This window comes from Thermobia domestica, chromosome 16, assembly GCF_964235325.1.
Source record: "Thermobia domestica chromosome 16, izTheDome1.hap1.1, whole genome shotgun sequence".
NCBI lineage: Eukaryota > Metazoa > Arthropoda > Insecta > Zygentoma > Lepismatidae > Thermobia > Thermobia domestica.
The window spans coordinates 85,850,283-85,872,356 of NC_137469.1; the positions used below are offsets into that span (position 1 = coordinate 85,850,283).

General features: G+C 38.7%; 1 protein-coding gene across 1 annotated transcript; it reads left to right on the forward strand.

Moving 5' to 3' along the window:
* The first annotated feature begins 18,358 nt into the window (after window positions 1-18,358).
* Window positions 18,359-19,709, forward strand: LOC145673226 (uncharacterized). Its single transcript, XM_081742718.1, has one exon. The coding sequence runs from the start codon at window positions 18,588-18,590 to the stop codon at window positions 19,506-19,508; it is 921 nt and encodes a 306-aa protein (XP_081598844.1). The 5' UTR covers window positions 18,359-18,587; the 3' UTR covers window positions 19,509-19,709.
* The last annotated feature ends 2,365 nt before the right edge of the window (window positions 19,710-22,074 follow it).

Here is a 22,074-nt window from a genome sequence, read left to right on the forward strand (position 1 = left end):
TCTACAACTCCTTAAGGAACTTCCTGCTTATCCTCACCGTGAGATTGGTGAAGCAACATCACACAAAATGACACTACATATGTGATACCTGTCAGAAAATTTGATCCTCTTTAGTCTCTTTGATCCAGAGTTGGACTTCATCACAAAACGAGCTATGATGTAATCTTCAGCAGGGATAGAAAGAAAAGAAGGTCTATCAATTCAAGCAGAGATGGATTTGGCGGTGGTAGAAGATAAGACACGTCGACGAAAGAAGCAGATATATATTTGTTCTTCTTGCCATCCCAGCTGGTTTCCTTAGTGAAGACCCTGCTGCATGGAAAGATAGAGATGACTAAGGCCGGTAAGGCAGTTGTTGCTCATTAGCAACCACAAATAATCATGCAGAGCGTGGTGTCGTTCTAATTAGCCCAGTCAATAAAGGTTTATGCAAGGAAAAAATTTGGGTAAAGCTGATTTTCTCCCAAGTGATAGACCACTATGAGGGGAACAGGGGAAAGAAAAAAAGTAATAATAACAAAGCTTTTTGTTTTCAAATAATAAACCACTGCATTGTTAGAAAAGCATTTTTGTTTAGTCCTGCTTCCCCTGTGAAACTTTAACCATTACTCTATCCACATTACCATTCCAAATTTAAAAATAAGCGTTTCTGACGAAAGGTATTATCTCCAAAACTATTCAACACACTGATAATTTTCACATTGTTTTATTCTTAAAAAGTGATAAAATTATTTTATTTTATTTTCTATTTTTTTTATAAATCTAATAATTTCTAGATAAACAAATAAATTATAAAAATTTGAAATATTTTGTTTGTTCTTCCTTTCCTTTCCTTTTTTTTTGCCTTGGATCTCCTCAGTCAATTAGCATATGAAATTATATTTATAACATTTTTTATTATGTTTACATCTTAATTTTGAACATGTCCCCTATGCTTACTGCAGTATTTTCAACTTAATCTTCCGTAGCTATACAGTATACTATTTACTTTTCGGATGATGATTCTACAAGTTCTTCCTCGGAATAGAAATGTGAATTTAGGCAAGACAGCCCACTATAGTGCTCACACATTGCAGAGCAATCTATTTTAGTTATTTTACATTTACAGTATTGGCCACATCCTTGCTTACACGAACATGATATTATGTACAGAAGCTCGTCTGGTGCAAATGGCTTGGATGTGAGAATAGGTTTCAATGTCATTTGGAGCATCCGTTTTCTTTAATTAATTCTATCCTCCAACCCCATTCTGTGTCAGGAAGTTTATTTCCTAACCATTTCTGTACTTGCAAAAATACTCTGAGCGAATGTTCATTACACGCTTTAGAAGTTGGAGGTAGTTTGGCCAGGTCAAAGTTAGATCTTAGTGAGCTTTTCTTTGTCAAAGACAAAAATCTGTGGTATCGGGCTTCCTTCAAATTTGAGTATTTTCCCAAACCATACAAAGCCAAAACTAATTTTTCACCTGTAGATAATATTTCTCCTTTAGATTTTAAAATATCCAAAAACACTCTGGCTCAGTTTTGAAATTCCGGTGATTTGAGCATATCTATTACTTTTAATTTGCCCATACCATAAAAACACGATGTCGTGTCACATCCTGTAAACGCATGACAGAACAAAAGTAGTAGCCGGCAATCTCCAAACTTTTCAATTAATGTTTCGATCCTGAAGTACCGTGTGTTCGGAGTCACACCACCTTTCTCTTTACAGAAGTAAACAGAAGCACTTTCTTTCTCAGGAGACAAAGCAGTAAGTAAGACTACCAGGTCAGTATCAGATCCTACAACAATAACTTTTAAAGCAGTTTTCAACTGTTGAATGGCCGTCATTACAATGTCAAGATCTGCGTCTTCCTCTGCTGTAATTACAGTCAATCCCCGTTTCACGAGTTCAGACCCCAGAGCCAACGATAATCTCTTCTTATTGTTTGTATTACCTAAAAACTCGTCTTTTCCCGTGGCACAGACTGTGTTTTAACAAAAAATTATGTCTTGTGAAGATTTTTTCGCCGCTCTCCTGTTTTGTTCTTCATTTTTCGTGGTAGGCTCACTAGAGTAACCATCAAAAACAACGATAGATCTTTGACCATATTTATTAAGAACATGTGTACAATAGTTCTCTAAGACAGCTCCAAAAGTACAATTTTTTGGCCATGGCAGATGGTGAAGAAGAAACCCTCCGTCTACAATATATGTTACATCCTTTACATCTAGTTCTTCGATGATTCCTTCTTCAAAAACTCATCAAGGATGATTTTGTACCTTTTCGAAGAGAAACTTCGTCAAACAGAACTGGTGGGCGTACTGCCAATTCATATTCGAAATACAGATGGTGATCAGAAAAATGGAAACACCTGTAGTTGGCAACACGTCAGATGTATGGGTTGGTAGTGGTGTTGTGGCGCCCGCAGCACCGGATCGCTGATGGTGGTGTGTTAGGTCGATCTCCATACTACGTCAGGCGCAGTGGAACAGCAGTGTCCAGCGGCTGCAGCAGACGGAGGTAGGGTAAAATAGGAGACCTCTCAGATTTTCAAAGAGGGCAAATTGTTGGTGCGCTGTTATGTGGAGTGAGTGTGACGGCAATTGCTACTGTGTTAGGTGTGTTGCGTGGGACAGTGTCGAAGGTGATGACGGCCTACACAACACACGGGAAAACCACATCGGGGAAGCAGAACAGTGGGCGGAAAAAATCATGAGTGACAGGTCACGCCGGGTATTAAAACGCATTGTCACGCAGAACCGTCATTCCACTGCGGAGAAGTGACGGAGGAACTCAATCAGCACCTCCCCCACCCTGTTTCGACAATCACAGTCCGCCGCGAATTACATGACATGAACTTACGGGGTCGTGTTGCACGGGCCAAACCGCTCATCAGGGACCATAACGCTTTCGCACGCCGCAAATGGTGCCGCGACCATGCAACTTGGACCGTTGAGGACTGGAAACGTGTGATATGGTTGGATGAGTCATCCTTCACCGTATTCCCAACCACGGGCCGTGTTTATGCGTGGAGAACGCCCAAAGAAGCTTATGATCTGCAGTGTCTCCTCCCAACTGTGAAACATGGCGGCAGCTCGGTGATGCTGTGGGCCGCCATATCATGGTTTTCATTGGGTCCTGTGGTCACACTTAGCGGACGAATCACTGCCAACAATTGTGTCGCAATTTTAGGAGATCACTTCCATCCTATAGTCCGGATGTTGTTCCCGGACAATGACGCCATCTTTCAGGATGATAATGCACCCATTCACACAGCTGGCGTTGTTGCAGGCTGGTTGCTGGCGTGGTTTGAGGAACATGGGGATGAAGTTCAACACCTCCCCTGGCCCGCCCAATCCCCAGATCTCAACATAATTGAACATCTGTGGTCCGTCTTGGAAACACGACTCCGGCGACGATTTCCACTTCCATCCTCTCTCACAGAACTGGCCGATGGCCTGCACGAGGAATGGTGTAAATTTCCACTTGCTATCATTCACGACCTATACGCCTCCATCCCACGTCGTATCAAGACTGTTCTGAAGGCGAAAGGTGGCCCGACACCATATTAATCTGGTAAGTTGCAACTTCGTTCAGGCGTTTCCATTTTTCTGATCACCATCTGTATGTCTTTAATTTGCTGGCGCTATCACAGACACAATATCCGATTAAAAAGCTGTTGAGAATTGATATTGACCTCTTTTGATCTTACTCTTGCTGACTTCTGTGCTGCCTGTGTCTTCACCATATCTTTTCTGTGCAGATAGTCTAAACATACTGCAAAAGTCAATAGAAACATTAATTTTAATAAAGTAATGCTCATTTAGTCATTTAACCACATTTTTTAAATATTTTCTTATTAATACCAAAATCATATGACACAACTACAAAACTTCTTTTGATGGATGACCCTAATTTTTAACTTTAGAATGGGAAGGGGGTAAGGCGGGAGATCCAGAGGAGAGAAGGGATATCAGAGAAAATGGTTTTCTAACAATGCAGTGGTTTATTATTTGAAAAACAGAAAGCTTTGTCTTTTTTTTTTCGAAATGAAACAGTGATTGATACTTGAGGCGAAAATTTGAGCCCACTCGTCTTCAAACTTACCTCGCTACATGGCTAATTTTAAGAGTAACCGCCACAATATATACACCGCTAGAAAAATAATTTTATGCTCTTTAAGATTTATTTGAAACATTTTTCCATATCACAACTCACTAAGGAAATATAAGAGGAAAAACAAAATGGCGCGGGCGATTTATTTCATTTTTTACTCTTTAGGTTAAAATTGCCAAGAAACCATTAGATTTATGAAAAACTTTAAGGAATACGAAATCGTAGAGCACATTTTACAGATTACGAGAAAACAAGAAGCATGTCAATATGTCCATTAGTTTTGAAGATATGGCCTTTTTTCTAAAACGCCCATTTTTTAACTTTGAGGGGGCGTGGTGGGGAAAGCTCCAGGGGGAGGGGCGGGGACTTTTGGGAAAATGTTCCCCTCATAGTGGTCTATTACTTGGGAGAAAATCAGCTTTACCCAATTTTTTTCCGAACTTTGATGTTTTTTGACCTTCATTGACTGGGCTAAATATAAGAAACGACTCAATTAGGAGGCTTTAAGACTGAAGAACAGTTGGAGTATGCGATCTAAGTAATCTAACACACACAGAGGAAAAGTTCCTTGTTACGAGGAAATCAACTTTTCTTCAGAACCAGTCATTGCAAACCTATATGGGGTTACTCAATCAGAATGTGGTGTTCTGTAATAATTCTGTAGAGACTATTCGAAACTTTTGCAGTTACATTGATTTACTGTGAAAACTTACTGTGTGAAACACATAGAACACTCGAACAATTAAACTTTTGCCTTAAAGCTTAATGCTAACATTGTTGAGCTACCTCTAAATATTAAATTTTTTACATAATATTTTGCACATATTATTTCTATATGAAAAGGAAACTTTTGAGAGAATCAAAGAGAAAATTATTTTGAAATTTCATCATATGGATAAAGACCACCTTAATATAACATACAGGCGCGGATCCAAGGTGAGGGCTATAGGGACTGTAGCCCCCCTTGACTCTCAGGTATACACTGGATAAAATGGGCTTCAATTTTATCTTTAAACCTATCCTATCTTAAATCCTATCCTTCCTTTAAACTGGATAAAACGCGGCTATATATATATATATATATATATATATATATATATATATATATATATATATATATATATATATATATATATATATATAAATCAACGTTTGAGAAGAACCTTCCCACATGGGTCAACTACTGTCCACTCAGTATCTATCAGACTGTCTTCCACCATATCAGGTTTCAAAGAAACGGCTTACGAACAGATGGAAATTTTGTTCTTTTCGGGGAAAGGACCGTATCATTCAGATGGCATATATATTGGCTAAATTTTAGGCCGCCATATAGGGTGAGCGGCAAAGAGATGGATCTCCCCGAAGACAACCTGAAAGAACACTTAACAGAAACAGTTTTACGTGGGATGTGTGTTTGCTGGTCGATACAACTGGGATCTGAATTTCTAGAGTTTTGTCGGGAACAAGATCAGTTTGGGTGGAAACGTCGGACGTCTGAATTGCCACAGGTTTACAACAGGTAGCTGTAACCGTAGCAAAGGGCACAGCAGGCGAAGAAGGGATGCTTTCTTTTAAACAACGCTTAGCATCGGAAGCAGAGATCTCAACAACTATTAGCTCTCGGATACGTTTCTCACGTTGAAAGGCTATACAGTCCTAAGATCAAGCAGAATGCTCAGCCTTACAGTTGACACAAAAGGACTTGGTCGCTGTACAGGATTCCACATCATGACTACCCTGGCTACAATTCGCACAAAGAGCAACACTCACATTACACAATGTGCTGGTGTGCCCGAAATGACATTTGTAATAGCGCAGGGGACTGGGAATATAAGAACGAACCTTAAATCGACAATAACCAGCCTTCGGGTAGTCCGGAAGTGTAGACAAACTGAAAGTAAGAATAAGCGACTGAGTAGCAACAAGTTCACCTGACTCCTTACTTTTGTGGTGAGCTACTTCTACAACATGTTGATCAGTCAGCTCCAATTTATTCTCCTCCTCGGTGGCATTTAGGTCACAACATATCACACCGCGAGAGACGTTCAGTAGACGATGGGGTTCTACCAACACGTTCACTGGTCCAATGGAGGTTAATTTAGTACTTCGCCGTTTGCTTCTCGTCGACCGTTTTCCGTAATGTTTTGATATCTTTAACATGTTCGGCGTTATAAGTAAACTTTATTAATGAGGAAAGAGAACCCTTAATAACACTCAGACGATTTGCTTCAGCACTGGCACTATTAACATCTTTACCCTTAATTACAAGATATCGGATAACAAGCATCACGATACTTGTCTTTTCCACAATATCTGAAACTTGAGAATGTGTCTCATTTTCGTTTGGTTTGGGCTTTTTGCGAGAGGGTGAGCCCAGATCAGATTTTAAAGATTTTTAGTAGCCATATAAAGTTGGTATTAAATATATATTTATAAAGGAAAAACGTGTGTGAACGCCGCAACTTCACACAGGGGCGCTATTCCTCTGGCTATCCAATAAGGACGCCCTTACCGTAGGATCAGCGTGGGGCCGACGCGGTCAGGAGAAATAGAGGTGGAAGAAAACCATTCCCATCGATAGAAACGCATGGACCTGGAAAGAAAAATTGGAACTGAAAGAAACAATCTGTCGAACAACAAGAAAAGGACTCCGCCAGCCCACAAAAGAAGAAAATATGCAAATTTCTTTTTATCTTCTTGTGCTTTTATTATTTTTGTACTTTTTTGTTTTAATAGTTTATATATATATAGACTGAGGTGGGTGCACCCCAGATGGAGGAAGACGTCCATGAACCATCCACTTCCCAAGACTCCCAGGGCACCTCTCCATCCAGTCCTGCTGGGTGTGCAAGCGCTTCACTCCATTGTTCCATGGCTCCGGGTTCAAGCTTCGTGAAAACTACAAATCCATTTATCAAAAATAGGCCATAGCAAGGTTGGCATCCAAAAATATAGTCCACATCCGAGGCTTGTATTTCTTCTGTGCTCAATCTCAGGTTTTAAATGCTGGGTGATCTGCATGGCACATCCTCCTACCTGGAGGACCAGTGGCTGCTTCAAAACTGTAAAGAAATTGAGATGCTTACACGGAAATGCACATTTGCAGAGAAAGTAAGACACGGAAGAGTAATCTTGGGAAAGAAAGGTGGGTTTCAAGTTGTCTTCATATCCTTCCAGCATACAGTTAGTCTATCCTCATAGAGGGGGTCCTTTGACAGGTAGCAAAATTGAATGAGACTTTTTTGTGCGCCTGTTCATTGTTGTTCATAAATATAACGATGCCCTCAACAATATTGTTTCTAAATTTTACTATTCCTAAACGTATATAAGTTTTAGTAGTTTTCTTATTATTGTCAATGGAAGAAGGTTGACTATGGTTTATAGTTTCCTCTACATCTCTTAGTCGGACAATGGTCTTTTCAATACCCTCTCGTACAATACACACATATATGAATGAAAACTTTTAACATTGTATAAAATTAGAACTATTAAAATTGACACAAAGCGTAAGAATTTGACTTTAATTGAATGAAACACGTCAGTTCGTTACCTCAGTATCAGATGTGGACATTATATATATAAATTTTCTGACCAGAGTAGTTAATTTATTTACAAGAATGAGCCATAAATCTTACAATATTCTGGTACACAACATATCTGTATTTATTACAATACAATGAAAGCAGGTTAATGTTCAAAGTATAATCCCCTTGTGCTGGACTGTCAGCAGCCACTTTCATGCTGGTTTCTCGATTTCACTGCTGTTTCTACCTCCTGCTGGTTGATGAAGCATCGTGATTTTAGGAAATGGGCCATTGACCGAAACAGGTAGTAATCAGAAGGAGCAAGGTCATAACTATATGCCAGGAGTAATATCGATTCGATGCAATCAAGTTTCTGAATTTTTTGTTGCTGCGTTTTCCTAGCTGAATGTAGTTTTGAGTTATTGCAGCAGAATGCACTTTCGGTTCACAAATCATGATATTTTTGGCTGAGTGCAACACACATCCGCTCTAACGGTTCGGAATAAAAGTTGGCATTGATGGCATGACCATTAGGAATGAACTCGAAGTGAATTACTTCCGCCTAAGCCGACTTAATGCTGGAAACGGCCCCGTTTGTCGACCGATTCTGGAAGTTGGCCCTTACTGAACCATTGTGTTTGCACATTTGGATTTCGGAAAAAAGCATCCACTTTTCGTCGCATGTGGTAATCCGTTTGAGGAAACACACATCACACAGATCTTAAAGCAGTTATTGATAACACACCCAAACTCATCTGAGCCTGAGCTGGGGTCAACTCATGTGGCAAGCCCAAGTTCGTGAAGGTGACGCACTACGGTGGACTGGGCCATGCCGAGTTAGTTTGACAATCGTCGTGTGCTGCTGGATAGTTTTTCCTCGAGACGTGTTGTATGACCACAGAATCTGTTATTCTGGATGGCTGGACCTTCGCTGATCTTCAACACTTGCGGTTCAAGAGGAGTTGTCAACTCATGGCTTAAATCGTATTTGCAAAATCATGCCCAAGCTGTTGAAATATCGTGTGTCAGACTCAGCTGATTCAGTTACTCATAAATGTAAATTTAAAAGTATTTCTACTGGTGTTCCTCAAGGATCAATATTGGGACTCATATTATTTCTGTTATATGTAAATGGTTTGCCAAATGACGTAACATTAGGAAACACAGCTATGTACGCTGATGACACAAGTCTAACTATAACAGACACAAGTTATGATATTATCCGCGATAAAATTGACAGGACAACCAGTAGTTTAGAAAAGTGGTTTGCTCAAAATAAGCTAAAATTAAACACAGACAAATCTACAGCCCTAAGTTATCATCACATTCAAAATAAGCATTGCGTAGATATTGATATAATGTTAAATAATCAAATAATAATGTATTCAAACTCAACCAAATTTCTGGGACTTTGGCTAAATCAAATCTTTCTTGGAAAAACATATATCTTCATTAGCTCTAAAGATCAATAAAATGCTCTATGCAATAAAATCTGTCAAACATGTTTTAAATCTAGATACGCTTCGTAACTTATACTTCAGACTCTTTCAGTCTTTACTAACATATGGCATAATATTCTGGTGAAGCTTCCAAAAATTAATATATTGTTCGTGATTCAAAAAAGGGTTTTAAGAACTATAACAGGGTCCAAAAGTAACAATTCGTGTAGGCCAATATTTAAAGAGCTTAAAATATTGCCTTTACCCTCACTATACATATTTCGCATGTTGTTTTTTGTTAAAACTAACTTTGAATTGCTTAACACACCATCAACTCATAAATATGATATGACGTGTAAAGATAAAATTCCGAGCAAACAGCATCGCACAAAGTTATATGAAAGGAATCCAACATTTATGGGTACCATATTATATAATAAATTTTCTCAGCATAATCGAATGGCAGAACAAAGAGGAGAATTCAAGAGATTAGTGAAAACCTATCTATTACAGTACTAGTTTTATAACATGAATGAGTACATAGATGTGCAAATGTATTTGATTACTAATAGTATTAAAATGTCTATTTTTGTGTTTTTTCTCTTTGACTATAGATGTAGCCTAGTATTTTAATGTAATCAGTATGTATATGTCACAACTATGTATGTTTATGTATATTAAGCACATTGTCGAGTCTTATTCATACGCACGAATTCGTGCTATATGTATGATTATAAAGACGAAATAAAATAAAAGAATGAATGAACCTGCATGAAATTTCTGGAACCAACGAGTTACTGTACTGTGGCTCACTATACTTCCTCTTTCGTATGACAAATGTTTTTGGTTCTGCTGCAGCGTTACCCCCTTAGTTCGAAGTCTCACAGTAACACTTCTCGTATCAGATATTGTTGAGAATCATCGTCACTCCCACTAAACACAGACTGAAGATATTGATGAAGTGGTGGCATCCGTTAGAGATGCGCACGAGACGTCGAGACAGGATTTTCCTGACAAAATTCGAGTCGAGACACGGATCTTCCAATAGAGAAATATACATTTTTCGAGTCGAGACATCACTTTTACAGCACATTTTCGAGTCGAGACAGCCACAAATCTTGTCTCGTGCGCACCCCTAGCATCCGTGTTAAATAGTCCACTTGCCACACTACCGTTTCGACCAATTTAGCCTTGCACTTACGATCAATCATGCCGTATACACGCGCATGCTGTCTGAGTTGTGGAAATATTGCGAATAACGCTTACCTTTGTATTGGAACTAGAATAATGTGAAACAGTTTCAACAACTTCCTATTGAAACAAATCCAACATTCTGGAAACCCATCTGTTTATCTTTTCCATGCCAATACTTAAAAAGAAAAAAAAACAACACATGGCTTTCCAGCCAAACAAGGAGGGATTGGGCCTTTCACTTTTGGTTATAAAATATATAGGCCTAATCCCCCTTGTTTGTCTGGAAACCCATAAGTTGTTTATCTTTTCCATGCCACACTGAAAGAAAAAAGAAAAACAACAGATGGCTTTTCAGCTAAACAAGGGGGGATTGGGCCTTTTACTTTTGGTTATAAAATCTATAGGCACAATCCCCTTTGTTTGGCTAGAAAACCATATGTTGTTTTTCTTTTCTCTGGGTTCCTAAGATCTTTTTCATTGCATGTCTGACAAAGTCGAAGTTAAGTTGTTGAAACTGTTACACATTATTTAGTTTTAATAAATAAGTGTATTACTCTGGTCAGAAAGATTTAATTTTATCTAATAGGTTTCAGAGTCGTACTGGATAGAATCACAGGCGGACATTTTCTCCAAATATCATTCAATCTCAACTCTATTGCTTATTGTGCGAATGAAAGATGTGAGGTGGAACCTCTTATCTTTACAGGTTAAGACTTGAAAACAGAAAATTGCAAAAGATGTCTGGAAGAAAATTCATCTTCTGGTATGTCCCTATCTTAATCCTAGGATTTAGGATTTAGATTTCTGGGCTTTCGGCATTTACGGCTATATTAACCTGTCACGTTTGAGGGATGACGCCCCTCGGCGAGCACACTATCTGAGGAGGGAAGGAAAGAAGCGGCCTCGGACCTATATGTTAGGTACCACCTCGGCATTTGCCTGATGTGAATTAGGAAAACCTCATTTAGGATGACTGGCCTGAAAATTCGTTTTCGGCCGAGTGCTCCCCCCCGGGAATCGAACCGCACCGAAGGCAAGAGCGTTAGAGACTATGCTACGCGGGGCTACTATTTTAGATAGTTGCGATCGCCCATAATATTAGTCACTACGATGGCCTCTTCTGCCTTAGAAATCTAATAGAAGAGCAGTATATTATTCCTAGTGTTTTTATCCAGGGTCAGAGGATTTTTAATATCAGCATTGGTAATCGTATCTTCTTCCGCGATTCTTTCCTTTTCCTCGGAGTGAAATTGTCTAAGCTCCTGAAAACTTTAGGCCTTAGCCAAAATTTAAAGAAGGGAGATTTCCCATATTTGCTTAATACTCAAGAAAATCAAAATTATGTCGGTCTGTATCCTCCGCTTGAGTTCTATGACCCTGAGTCGCGAAGCACGGAAGAAATACAACTGGAAGCCTTGCACTAAGAGCGTGCGGTAAGTGGCGAGGAGTTTAACCTGGAGAAGAAAATGCTGTCTTATTGTGAAAATGACGTTAGAATTCTAACAGAAGCGGTCAACAAATTTAGCGATATTATCGAAGAGAAAATGAAGGGTATACAATGCTTTATCACCTCATCCACCAATGCAAGTCTTGCGATACGGACATATCGTACCTTGTACTTACCGGAGAATACTATTCCTGTCATTCCCGCGTTGGGTTTCCATCATAGACCAAGTATAGTACTAAAGTTATGCAATGGCTTATGTATATGGATGACCAATTAGGGATAGAAATCCAGCATGCTAGGAGAGGTGGGGAAAAGTAAATTTGTAAGTACAAGGTCGATGGATGGCGCTAAGGATTTCTATGGGTGTTATTTCCATTCTTGTAAAAACTTATACGAAATATGGGAATGTTCTTGAGACAATAAGGTAAAGACGGATAAGGAAGTACAAAGGTTATTAAAGAACGTTGTACTAATCTGCCTGATTTCCTTATTCCCAATAATTATTACAACGGCGGCCTCACGGAGGTCTTTCGTTCCTATGTCAATTGTACGAGTGATGAATGAATTACGTATGCCGATGTAACGAGTACCCATGGGTGATGGTACGTAAATCAATGCCGGTTAAATCAAGAAAAACACAGCTTTCTTACAAGGCTGGCTAGAATATTTATTATAAAAAATAAATTAGAAAAGTAACAGCTTTGGAAGTATAGCACTTCCTTCATCAGACTACACTCTACAACTCATTGAGGCACCAAAGACATTCTGTCAGGTCTCTTGCCATCAGAGCGACTACACCCCATTTACTCTCTCACGGAAGGCGTTCCAGAGGAGATGAGGGTTCTCATAATGAGATCGTTAACAGTGGAGTGTTGAGAGTATCTGCTAGCACTGTGAACAGATGATAGGCCATGTATACCTTTCTTATCCACTAAACTTCCGCAAGCAGGGCACTGGTGTTGTTCACAGACATCTGCTCCCAAATGTAACGAACAAGCGATTCGAAATCTTTCGTCGGGAAGATGCAGCCCTAGGGATGAAGATGGGATAGCTTGTAACCAGGCACCTGCTTCAGGGGAAGAAGTAGCAAGAAGACGTGCCTTTCAGGATTGGTGGAGGACTGAAGAATAGAAGATAATCTGGAGTCTATAAGAGGAGCGTCCCATGAAGACTTCCCTTGTCAAGATCAGGTAGATCGAGGCCGCCGCACAATATCCACTGGGAGATACAATCTTTATCTCAGCTTCTGAATCCTGATGAATATCCTGGCGAAGAAGAGATGATCAAAGACATAGAGCTATATATGGATGAAAGGAAGGATGGAGTAGCCAAGTCGAGGGCTCGACGAATTCCTAGACCTCCGTGATCCACTGGGAGAGATGCTTGTAGCCATGAGTTATCTGTGAGAGAGCAGTTCAGAAGATATTCTAGGTCGATTCGGATAAATTCATCGTTTTGTTCCAAAAGATCTGTCTCAGGCTAGGATGGAGAACTACGAAGGAAATGTAACAGTCTAGGAATGGCTAATGAGGCCCGTAAGAGATAGACAGCTGTGTGTGCAGAAATCTTAGATAGGCGAGTGAAGAGAAATCTAATTTGGATATCTTGTCCAATAACATGATGGGTTGAGTGTCAGTGTTTAGTGCTGCACCTAAAAGAAGGCTCTGTCTGGTGATATAAGTTGAATTCAGGTGAGACTTCGTTGAAAAGGGAGTAAAGAGTGTTAGCCTGTTCGTTTGAGACTCCCAGGAAACCGACTTTACATTTACAGAAATTGAGGTGTAATCCAATGTCACGAGATGGAGTACGAATCTTTGACAAAGCTTCGGGGACATCCTCCTTGTCTCCAACTATAATCCCATCGTCGAGGTTCCAAATGTTTAACTCAGTATTGATATTTCTGACAATAGATTGAAGTGTTAACGCAAATAAAGCAGGTCCTAGGGGGTTGCCTTGTTGAAAACCTCGCTGGGAGAGTATGATATCTTCACCAAAAATTAGATGACTAGGCTGTGAGTAGCACTGATGTGTGAAGGCGTATATATAAGGGAAGTGTGTTTTTACAGCTGTAAGCATAGAGTCTCTGTTGATTTCGTTGAATGCATTCCGGAAATCTAGTTTCAAGAAAATTTTCTCTTGTTTGTGGGGATAAGAATAATATAGTCGGGCGACATGGGCTGTAACCTCTGAGCCATGAGGAACGCACACTTCTAAGTAATGTGGTGACAATAAACTAGATAACGGTTCCCTAATTCTTTGGCATATTATCTTAGCTGATAGCCGTCTCCAAACGTTACCGACAGCGATGGGGCGTACATCACCACCTTTCTTCCTTAACGCTATGAGCGACGCTCCGAAAAATAGTGGTCTAATTTCTGTAGGTACGTTTCCAGTGAGGATTATGTGAAGAAAATCACTGATAGTGCTTAACAGACGGTCTCTAGAATTGATGTCCTGGCACAGCAAAAGATCCTTGAGAATGGAAGGGCGTAAACTGTCCATACCTTCTGCAGAGCCGGAAGGGAAGGATCGAAGAGCTTTCTGTACTTCTTTGACAGAAACTCTAGGGACGGCTGGAGCGTTGTCAATGAGTGCAGGAGGTGTGAAAGTATGACTGTGTGTAGGTGTTTGTTGCGTAATGCATCTAGCACTAGTAGCTTCTGGAGGCGCCAAAGTGTCATCAGAGATGAGGAGTCTGACTGCTCCATGGACATTGCCGTCGGTAAGTTTGTTCTTGATAACCTTGATATTGAAGTATATTGGGTCTGTCGCTCGGCGAGGTTTGGAGGGTCGTTGGTGGCGATAAAGAAGGGCATCGCAGCGAGAATTAGTCCAACTTGTGATTCTTTGTTTCACTCATGTAGTGAGATTGGGCACTTTGTTCGTTCTTGTTCGTAAACAAAGAGTTACGAAGGGGAAGAAGAAGAGCTCCTTCCACGATTGCAAGCTATTAGTAGATATAATATTCTGCAGAACGTGACGGCCAACGCTGGTCTAGCTCCTCGAGGAACTCGACGTAGAATAGGAGTTATGGACTTGAGTTTTCCGCGGAGGGTGTTGCATTTTTCAATCAACATCTCGTTGGGGCTAAAAATACAGTTGCTCAAGGTAGAATTGTGTGAAGAAGGCGAAAGCATGTACATTGGACGATGAGAGTTTAGATTTGGTACTAGTGAGATGGCACTTACTGTTGTGGATTACTAGGCCTCTTGCATTGAGTAATTGTTTGTTGCACTGAGAACACACTGAATCATTATGTATAGGTGCACCAGCAGTATTTAAATTATGAATGCCTGGGTCATCATTGTAGTTCAATGACACAGAGTGGTCGACATTGGTGGGCATGGCCAGTGTTGCCAACAACCTCTGAAGAAAATAGGCTAGACGGCCTTCAGAAATAAGCTTTTTGACGCAAAAAATAGCTAGATTTTGAACTGCTAAGCTATACACCACATTGTAAATATTAAACCTCTTTTTATATGTAGAATTGTTAAACTTTATTCGCTGAAGATTATCAAGTAACATACACGACTATAAATTACAATAAAATTTATCAACAACTCATGTGATTTGTGAAAGTCTACAGCCATATTATCAGCTGAATTGAAATAAGTCATCATCGATGACGTCGCAGTTAGCCGAGGTGCTGGAACTGGATGCATCAACGTAAAATTGTGGATTGGTTGTGTTTGTGTAGACTGCCATTTGTCCCAATTTTCAATAGTACTTCTTTCGGCAGGTCATACTCCCTACAAACACTTATTTCTCCGTATACTATGACCGACCTTCGTGGGTTCATCGTATATAAGACGATATATTCTCTCTCTTTGTTTTTATTTTACTTGCTCCAAACTTTGATTTTGTGGCTTCCAGCGCCCACAAATGGTTATCATAAATTATACAAGCAGTTTCCGTCTCCACCGACCACTGGAAAGATATTGGGGAAGAGAAGAGTGCTTGCCGTAAAGATTAATGAATAAAACAAATTAAATAATTTATGAACTGTTACAACACACTGTAAAGCTACGAGCGATTACGGCTAAGAATTAAACGTTAGATTTAAATTGTGAGTACTATGTATTATGATTAAACAAACAATATACAATAAGTAAACTACAAGCAAATGATATGTTTAACAACCTGAGCGCTCAAAAGAAATTACTTTACCTTTAATTTTATTTTCTTAAGATCATTTACTTTAATCAGATGGCCTTCTCGATTTATAAGAGTTACTTTTTCTTAATTTTACTTATAGTTTGCGCTGGCGGCAAAGAATGAGAGTAGGGGATAATTTATATAACACTCGCGTTTCACTATGCACTGCACAAGGATGGTGGGGGATTAAGTCAGCCGCAGTTTCCTCTTATGGGCTATCCTCTTCACAGAAATCTGGTTCTCAAATCCAATCCAGTAGTTCATGTGCCATACGAAAGAAGCCTCCAACAGCTAAACTGCTCACAACAGGGTTATTGTTTGGAAGTGCTCCTGCCAAGGTCCACTGACTGCATCGAATTACGTTTAAACTAGCTTGCTAGCCCTTTTCCTTTTCGGCTATAACAACTCATAAAAATCACAAAATGGATTTAGATGCAAGGCTCGTTCTATAATTACACAATACCGACACTTGGTTCCTTTTACTTCAACTTCTTAGGAACAACAACGGGCACAAAATTCCGGAAACTTAAAGTCAGGTCGACTGGCTGGGTGCGAGCCCGTGTAAAAGCCTACTCTACGTGCAGGACGCACGACAGGTGCGAAGCGCACCCCTGCGTAACCGAGTCACTTCAATAGAGTGACTCGCTTTTTTCGCCAACCTCTTGTGTTGCTTCTCCAAAGGGAAAATCCTGGTTTTGACTTGAAACGGAACACAACTGATGCAATGGCTAAACTTAGCGATGAGACTTCTTGCTGGAATGCTCTGTGAAGCGATTCCTCTTTCTTTCTTGCCATAAAAGGGTTGCTGGGCGATTTGATCGAAGTTAGTTGCACACACACACATTCAAACATATATGTATATGTTTGCGAAGAGAGAGTTCTTGCAAAATTTCCATACGAGGCCTGTTCATTAATTTTGAAGTTTACACTGAATAGACTGTCTTTCTTCTCTTGATTAACACAAGAGCGCCAAAAAATCCGTAACAATACCACCATGAATCATCACGATTGCATTGAGAGTTTTCAAGCTAATTAGATATCCTATTTGTTTCGTTTAATAATAATAATAATAATAATAATAATAATAATAATAATAATAATAATAATAATAATAATAATAATAATAATAATAATAATAATAATAATAATAATAAAACAATCTCTGTATTTGAAGAACCGAACAATTTACTAAATTTGCATTAGAAAATTTCCATTCTCGCAATGAAATTGCGAAAATTAAAATAATTAAAAAGCAGCAAACCTGGCCGTTACGGGAGCGACATTAAAATTCTTTCTGAGTCGATAAGTATTGTTCAGAAGTTGTAAATCTGTGGGTGCGGAGATAGAAAAAGAATGAAAAACAAATGTTTGTTGCGTAATAAAAGACCCTATGTCTAGAGAAATCAGTTAATACGATAATAGTATATAATTTCAAAAAGGCTAATTTTTTTTTTTAGAAAAATTACATTTTATTTTCAAAAAAAGAGGTAATTTTAGAATTCATTAAACGTCTAATAAAAAAAGCCAAAAACGGCAAAAGAGTTTCATAAAATAAGCTATATTTAAGGCTATAAGCATTTCGAAGATTTGTATGGCTAAATGCCTCTCTAAATAGTCTAGATTTAGCCAAAAATAGGCTAAATTGACATCACTGAGCATGGCGCTAGTATCGTGTCCAGTAGAGACCTGCACGTGCCGAATTTTTCGGCCCGAGCCCAATCCAGCCCGACCCTACCTAGGCCCGGCCCAGCCCGGGCACGAAAAAATTTGCAAATTTTCGGCCCGAGCCCGGCCCGGCCCGATAAGTTTTTAAAATTCTTGGCCTAAGCCCGGCCCAGGCCCGATAAATTTTAAAAGTTTCATTTTGTAACATTTTTCACGGACACACTTCTTCAACTTTTGCCTTTATTCTAATTATCGTTTAACGAAAGTCAATAATTATTAAAGAATTGCAATTAATCGGCCCCAGCCCGGCCCGACCTGAAGAGAAATCAATGTCGGCCCGCCCAAGCCCGGCCCGGCCCAAAGGAATAACAGAGTCGGCCCGCCCAAGTTCGGCTCATGCAGGTCTCTAGTGTCCAGTCGACATATTAAACAAATGGTAGGTAAAGTAAACAAAAATTCATGTTTGAAACCGTTCAACAATAGAAGAATAGATTTTAAACTTCGATTTAATATCCACACAATTCACTACCATTGTTAGGAGTAACGTATTTGAACGATGTTATGGCTGAAAAAAAAGAAAAAGTTAAATCAGTAAATTAAATTAAAAGTTAAATCAGTTTCCGAGAACTATTGGAAACGAGGATTTCACTAAAGCAATCATGAGATGTTCACGCACATTTTAACACCACACTCGTGAAATTAAACAATGTTTTTCCCGCACTAAGCTGCGAATTTTTACGAACATCATTAAAATTAGAACTTGCAAATTCAACAATATTCAACAATGTATTCAACAAGAAGACAAAAATATATTTGATTGTTAAAAAAGAAATGCATTGAGTCATTCTAGTTGCACAGCAATAAATGACATTTGGCTATTTGCAGTGGGCTGCATTTTCAAAATTTGATGTGTATTTTCCTCTGAAATTTATTGAAATTTAAACTATTTAAATGGTTGCATAAGTGGTTCTATGAAAATCACTGGGAAAGAAAATTGTCAAGTATACTGATTGCAATAAGTCTTATATTACTAGGAGAAGATAAGAAATTTGAGAACAAACTATGGTTGTCAAGAACAAAAAGGATAAAAAGTCAGAGGGCAACAGTTCTGAGTCGGAACCAGGTCAACCGGAGCAAAACGTTGAGTCGGCAAATCGCGCAGCCCACAAGTCGACCAACGTCTCTAAACCGAAGCCACATAATGCAAAGGGAAATGGAAGTAGAAGACTGCGAAACTCAAGTTCAGCACTTGAATTAAGTAACGCAGGACCTAACAACATTATAGATGACTCTTCTGCTGGAGCAATAGATGGTGGTACTGATGTTAACTGCAGCCCATCAAGAACACGTAGTTTGCCTTCTATGGAAGAATTGAATACTGAAACTATTCGAGTTAAACCCTGCTGTCCCAGAGAGAGATGCTGTCCTCCGTGTGGTCCTCCACCATGTTGCGCTAAACCATGTTGTCCCAAACCATGTTGTCCCAAACCATGTTGTCCTAAACCATGTTGTCCCAAACCATGCTGTCCCAAACCATGCTGTCCCAAACCATGTTGTCCCAAACCATGTTGTCCTAAACCATGTTGTCCTAAACCATGTTGTCCCAAACCAAGTTGTCCCCAACCATGCTGTGCGAAATCATGCTGCTGTGAGAAACCAAGATGCTGTGTACCACGTGGTTGTCCTCAACCAAAGTGCTGTCCCAAGCCAGAGTGTTGTCCCAGGTTACGTTGCTGTCGCTGTTGCTCTGTTCCGTGTGAGAAGTCTAAAACTTGGAGAGCTGTCCATGAATGTGTAAGGGACAAAATAAGATTTGGACATCCTTGCTGTGGACAAGGCCGACCAGTAAATCCGCCTCCCAAAAACTACCCCTGTGACAAGAAAGGAGGACCAGCATGTCCACTGCCCTGTAAGAGAAAATGTGATGACAGTGAGTCAAGGGACCTATCTCCTAAGAAACAATGTGATAACAACAAAGATTGATTCTTCTGCAGCTGTTCTAAATTTACCACGGATGAAAACGAAGATAAGTTTGAAGAAATTTTTGATACTTATGATGCTCTATCTGAACAATGTCCAATGCAGGTTCTGTTGTTGTTTAATTGGTTCATTATGTGTAAATTAATGGCTATTTCAACTCCTTATACTCAATAAAATTATCAAGTACGTTTCACCGTAAATGTTTGTATCAACTTTTTTTTTTTTTTTTCATGATTACTAATGTGTTTGAGTAATTCATAAATTTTCTTAATAGCTATAATTACATTATTTATTTTGGTGTGGCTGCTAATAAACCAATTAAATGTTACACGTTAGTAAACGTTATGTTACATGTAATTCAAGTTTGATGCATGTTTTTAAAAGTGTGGGAATTGAATATGATACTTTACCAGGGGAGATGGATTTTACCCTATACACACCCGGCCATCAGACATCAATAGCTTCTCTCTCCTCTCTCTCTCTCTATCTGTCTGTATGTATATATATATATATATATATATATATATATATATATATATATATATATATATATATATATATATATATATATATATATATATATATATATATAGGGTAATTTGGAGGAATTCCGATACACACCATGGGGAACTTCGACATCCCAAAATAAAAACTACATGAAAAGTTTAAAATAAATAGAAATTATATAATTGATAAATTGCTTTAGGAATACAAACAATAAAAACCAAAGTATCATAAAGTGCAAGAGTAATGGCAAATGAAGTCCCATATTTTAGGTTTGGTTACTATTAAAAATGGTACATAAACAAAATAGGTTGCTACTTAAACAAAACATAAACAAAATACTAGCTGTTGCCCCCACTTCGTATAAGACAAAAATGCACACTACGTAAGCCTATGAGGCATTGCTTATAAGAGGCAAAAGAAGCTAGTTAGGGCCTATAACACTGGACAACAAATTTTAAGTTTTTTCATGCTTCGGAAAAGAAAAGTACATTTTTTTTTATGCAACTGAGGATGCTGAATACGAAAGTAAAAATAAAAATGATGAATTGGTTCGAGTTTAAGTGTAATCGATAAAAATGTGTGTTATGTAGTGTGGCACTTATTTTCTTGAATTTTCTATTTGGTCTTTCATTTAAGTAGCTATTGCTTCAATTCTGTTCATCCGATTATTTTGGTTCATATGTCATTCACTTCAGAATAAACCAAGCTTGGAAATGATACTATGTGCATGTGTACATGATGTATAAGAAGAAATTTAAGGTAAAATTGGAAATTTCCCGTCCAAAAATCCTTTTTTTTTTTTTAAATGTAGCACCCCCTGATACGGCCCCGACTAAAGGCACCCAAATATAATATACCTTTAAAACTATTGTAGTTTATTGCTATACTGCTGAAACTTATACTAGCTATACTGCTATTACTTTTACTATTAAAATAACTACTTCCGAACTAAGGTACTCTTTATTTACGGACACGGGTACATGCACACAAACTTCAAAAGTACTTTACTAATTTTTATCCCCATGCTACTAAATAATATTCTTCACAGTACTTCTAACAAGCCCACTTGCATACTCCAACTTCATTCTTGCTCCCACGAACTCTTTGACTCATGCCAAAGCCGGCCATCCTCATGCTCATCACAGACTATTGACAGTAGTGTCACACTCTTCACAGACTATTTGCTATACCACATTCTCCACAGATTACTCACTATTTAACTCTTCTACATTCTTCACAGACTATTCACTATTACACTCTGTCACATTCTTCACAGATTATTCACTATTACATTTATAAGTAATACATGTGCCAAGTTTCATTGTAATACCTTCAATAGTTGTGAAGGAAAAAGTATTTCTCAGTTCTGCTGGACAATACCAAATTTCATATAGGAAAAGTGAGATAACTATAAAATCAAATGAATCCGAACAGTGTTATTTATTTGAGTATCATGACTTATACGTCATTCTCTTCAGAATAAAACAGGCTTTCAAATGGTATCATGATAATATATATATATGTGTGTGTTTTGTACGAGAAAAAGGTAAATTGGGAATTTTCCGTCCAACAACAATCGGCAAGAGCAGAGTTACTCCAGTAGCCCCGATATCGTTTCTCCATCATAGATATAACTTGGTAGAAATGTTTCCCATGTTCATCAATGACTGCTCCTCAATTTTCTGGGAAGAAATCTATGTGGAAGTGCAACATATGCATTTTTAGTGATACTTTACACCCTATTGCTTGGTAGAAGTTATTAAGTGCACATCTACTTGCTTATGGTTCTGAGACCGCTCGTTTCCCAAAACATTCGTCACCACTTTTCGGAAAGAATCTCATGCAATCCTCTCCTCATTTTCTAACACTGTATCAAATTCAGAAGCATTGAGGAGTTAGCGAATTTGAGTGCCAATAAGGGTTCTTACCTGATTTTAGTTTCAGGAATTTGTGGAAGTTTACGGAAAATATATTTGAAGAATAGTTTTGATGCGTCTATGAATAGCCGCTATTCATCGAGATTATTGTCTATTTTAAGTTTACTCATAAGACCAATTAGGCC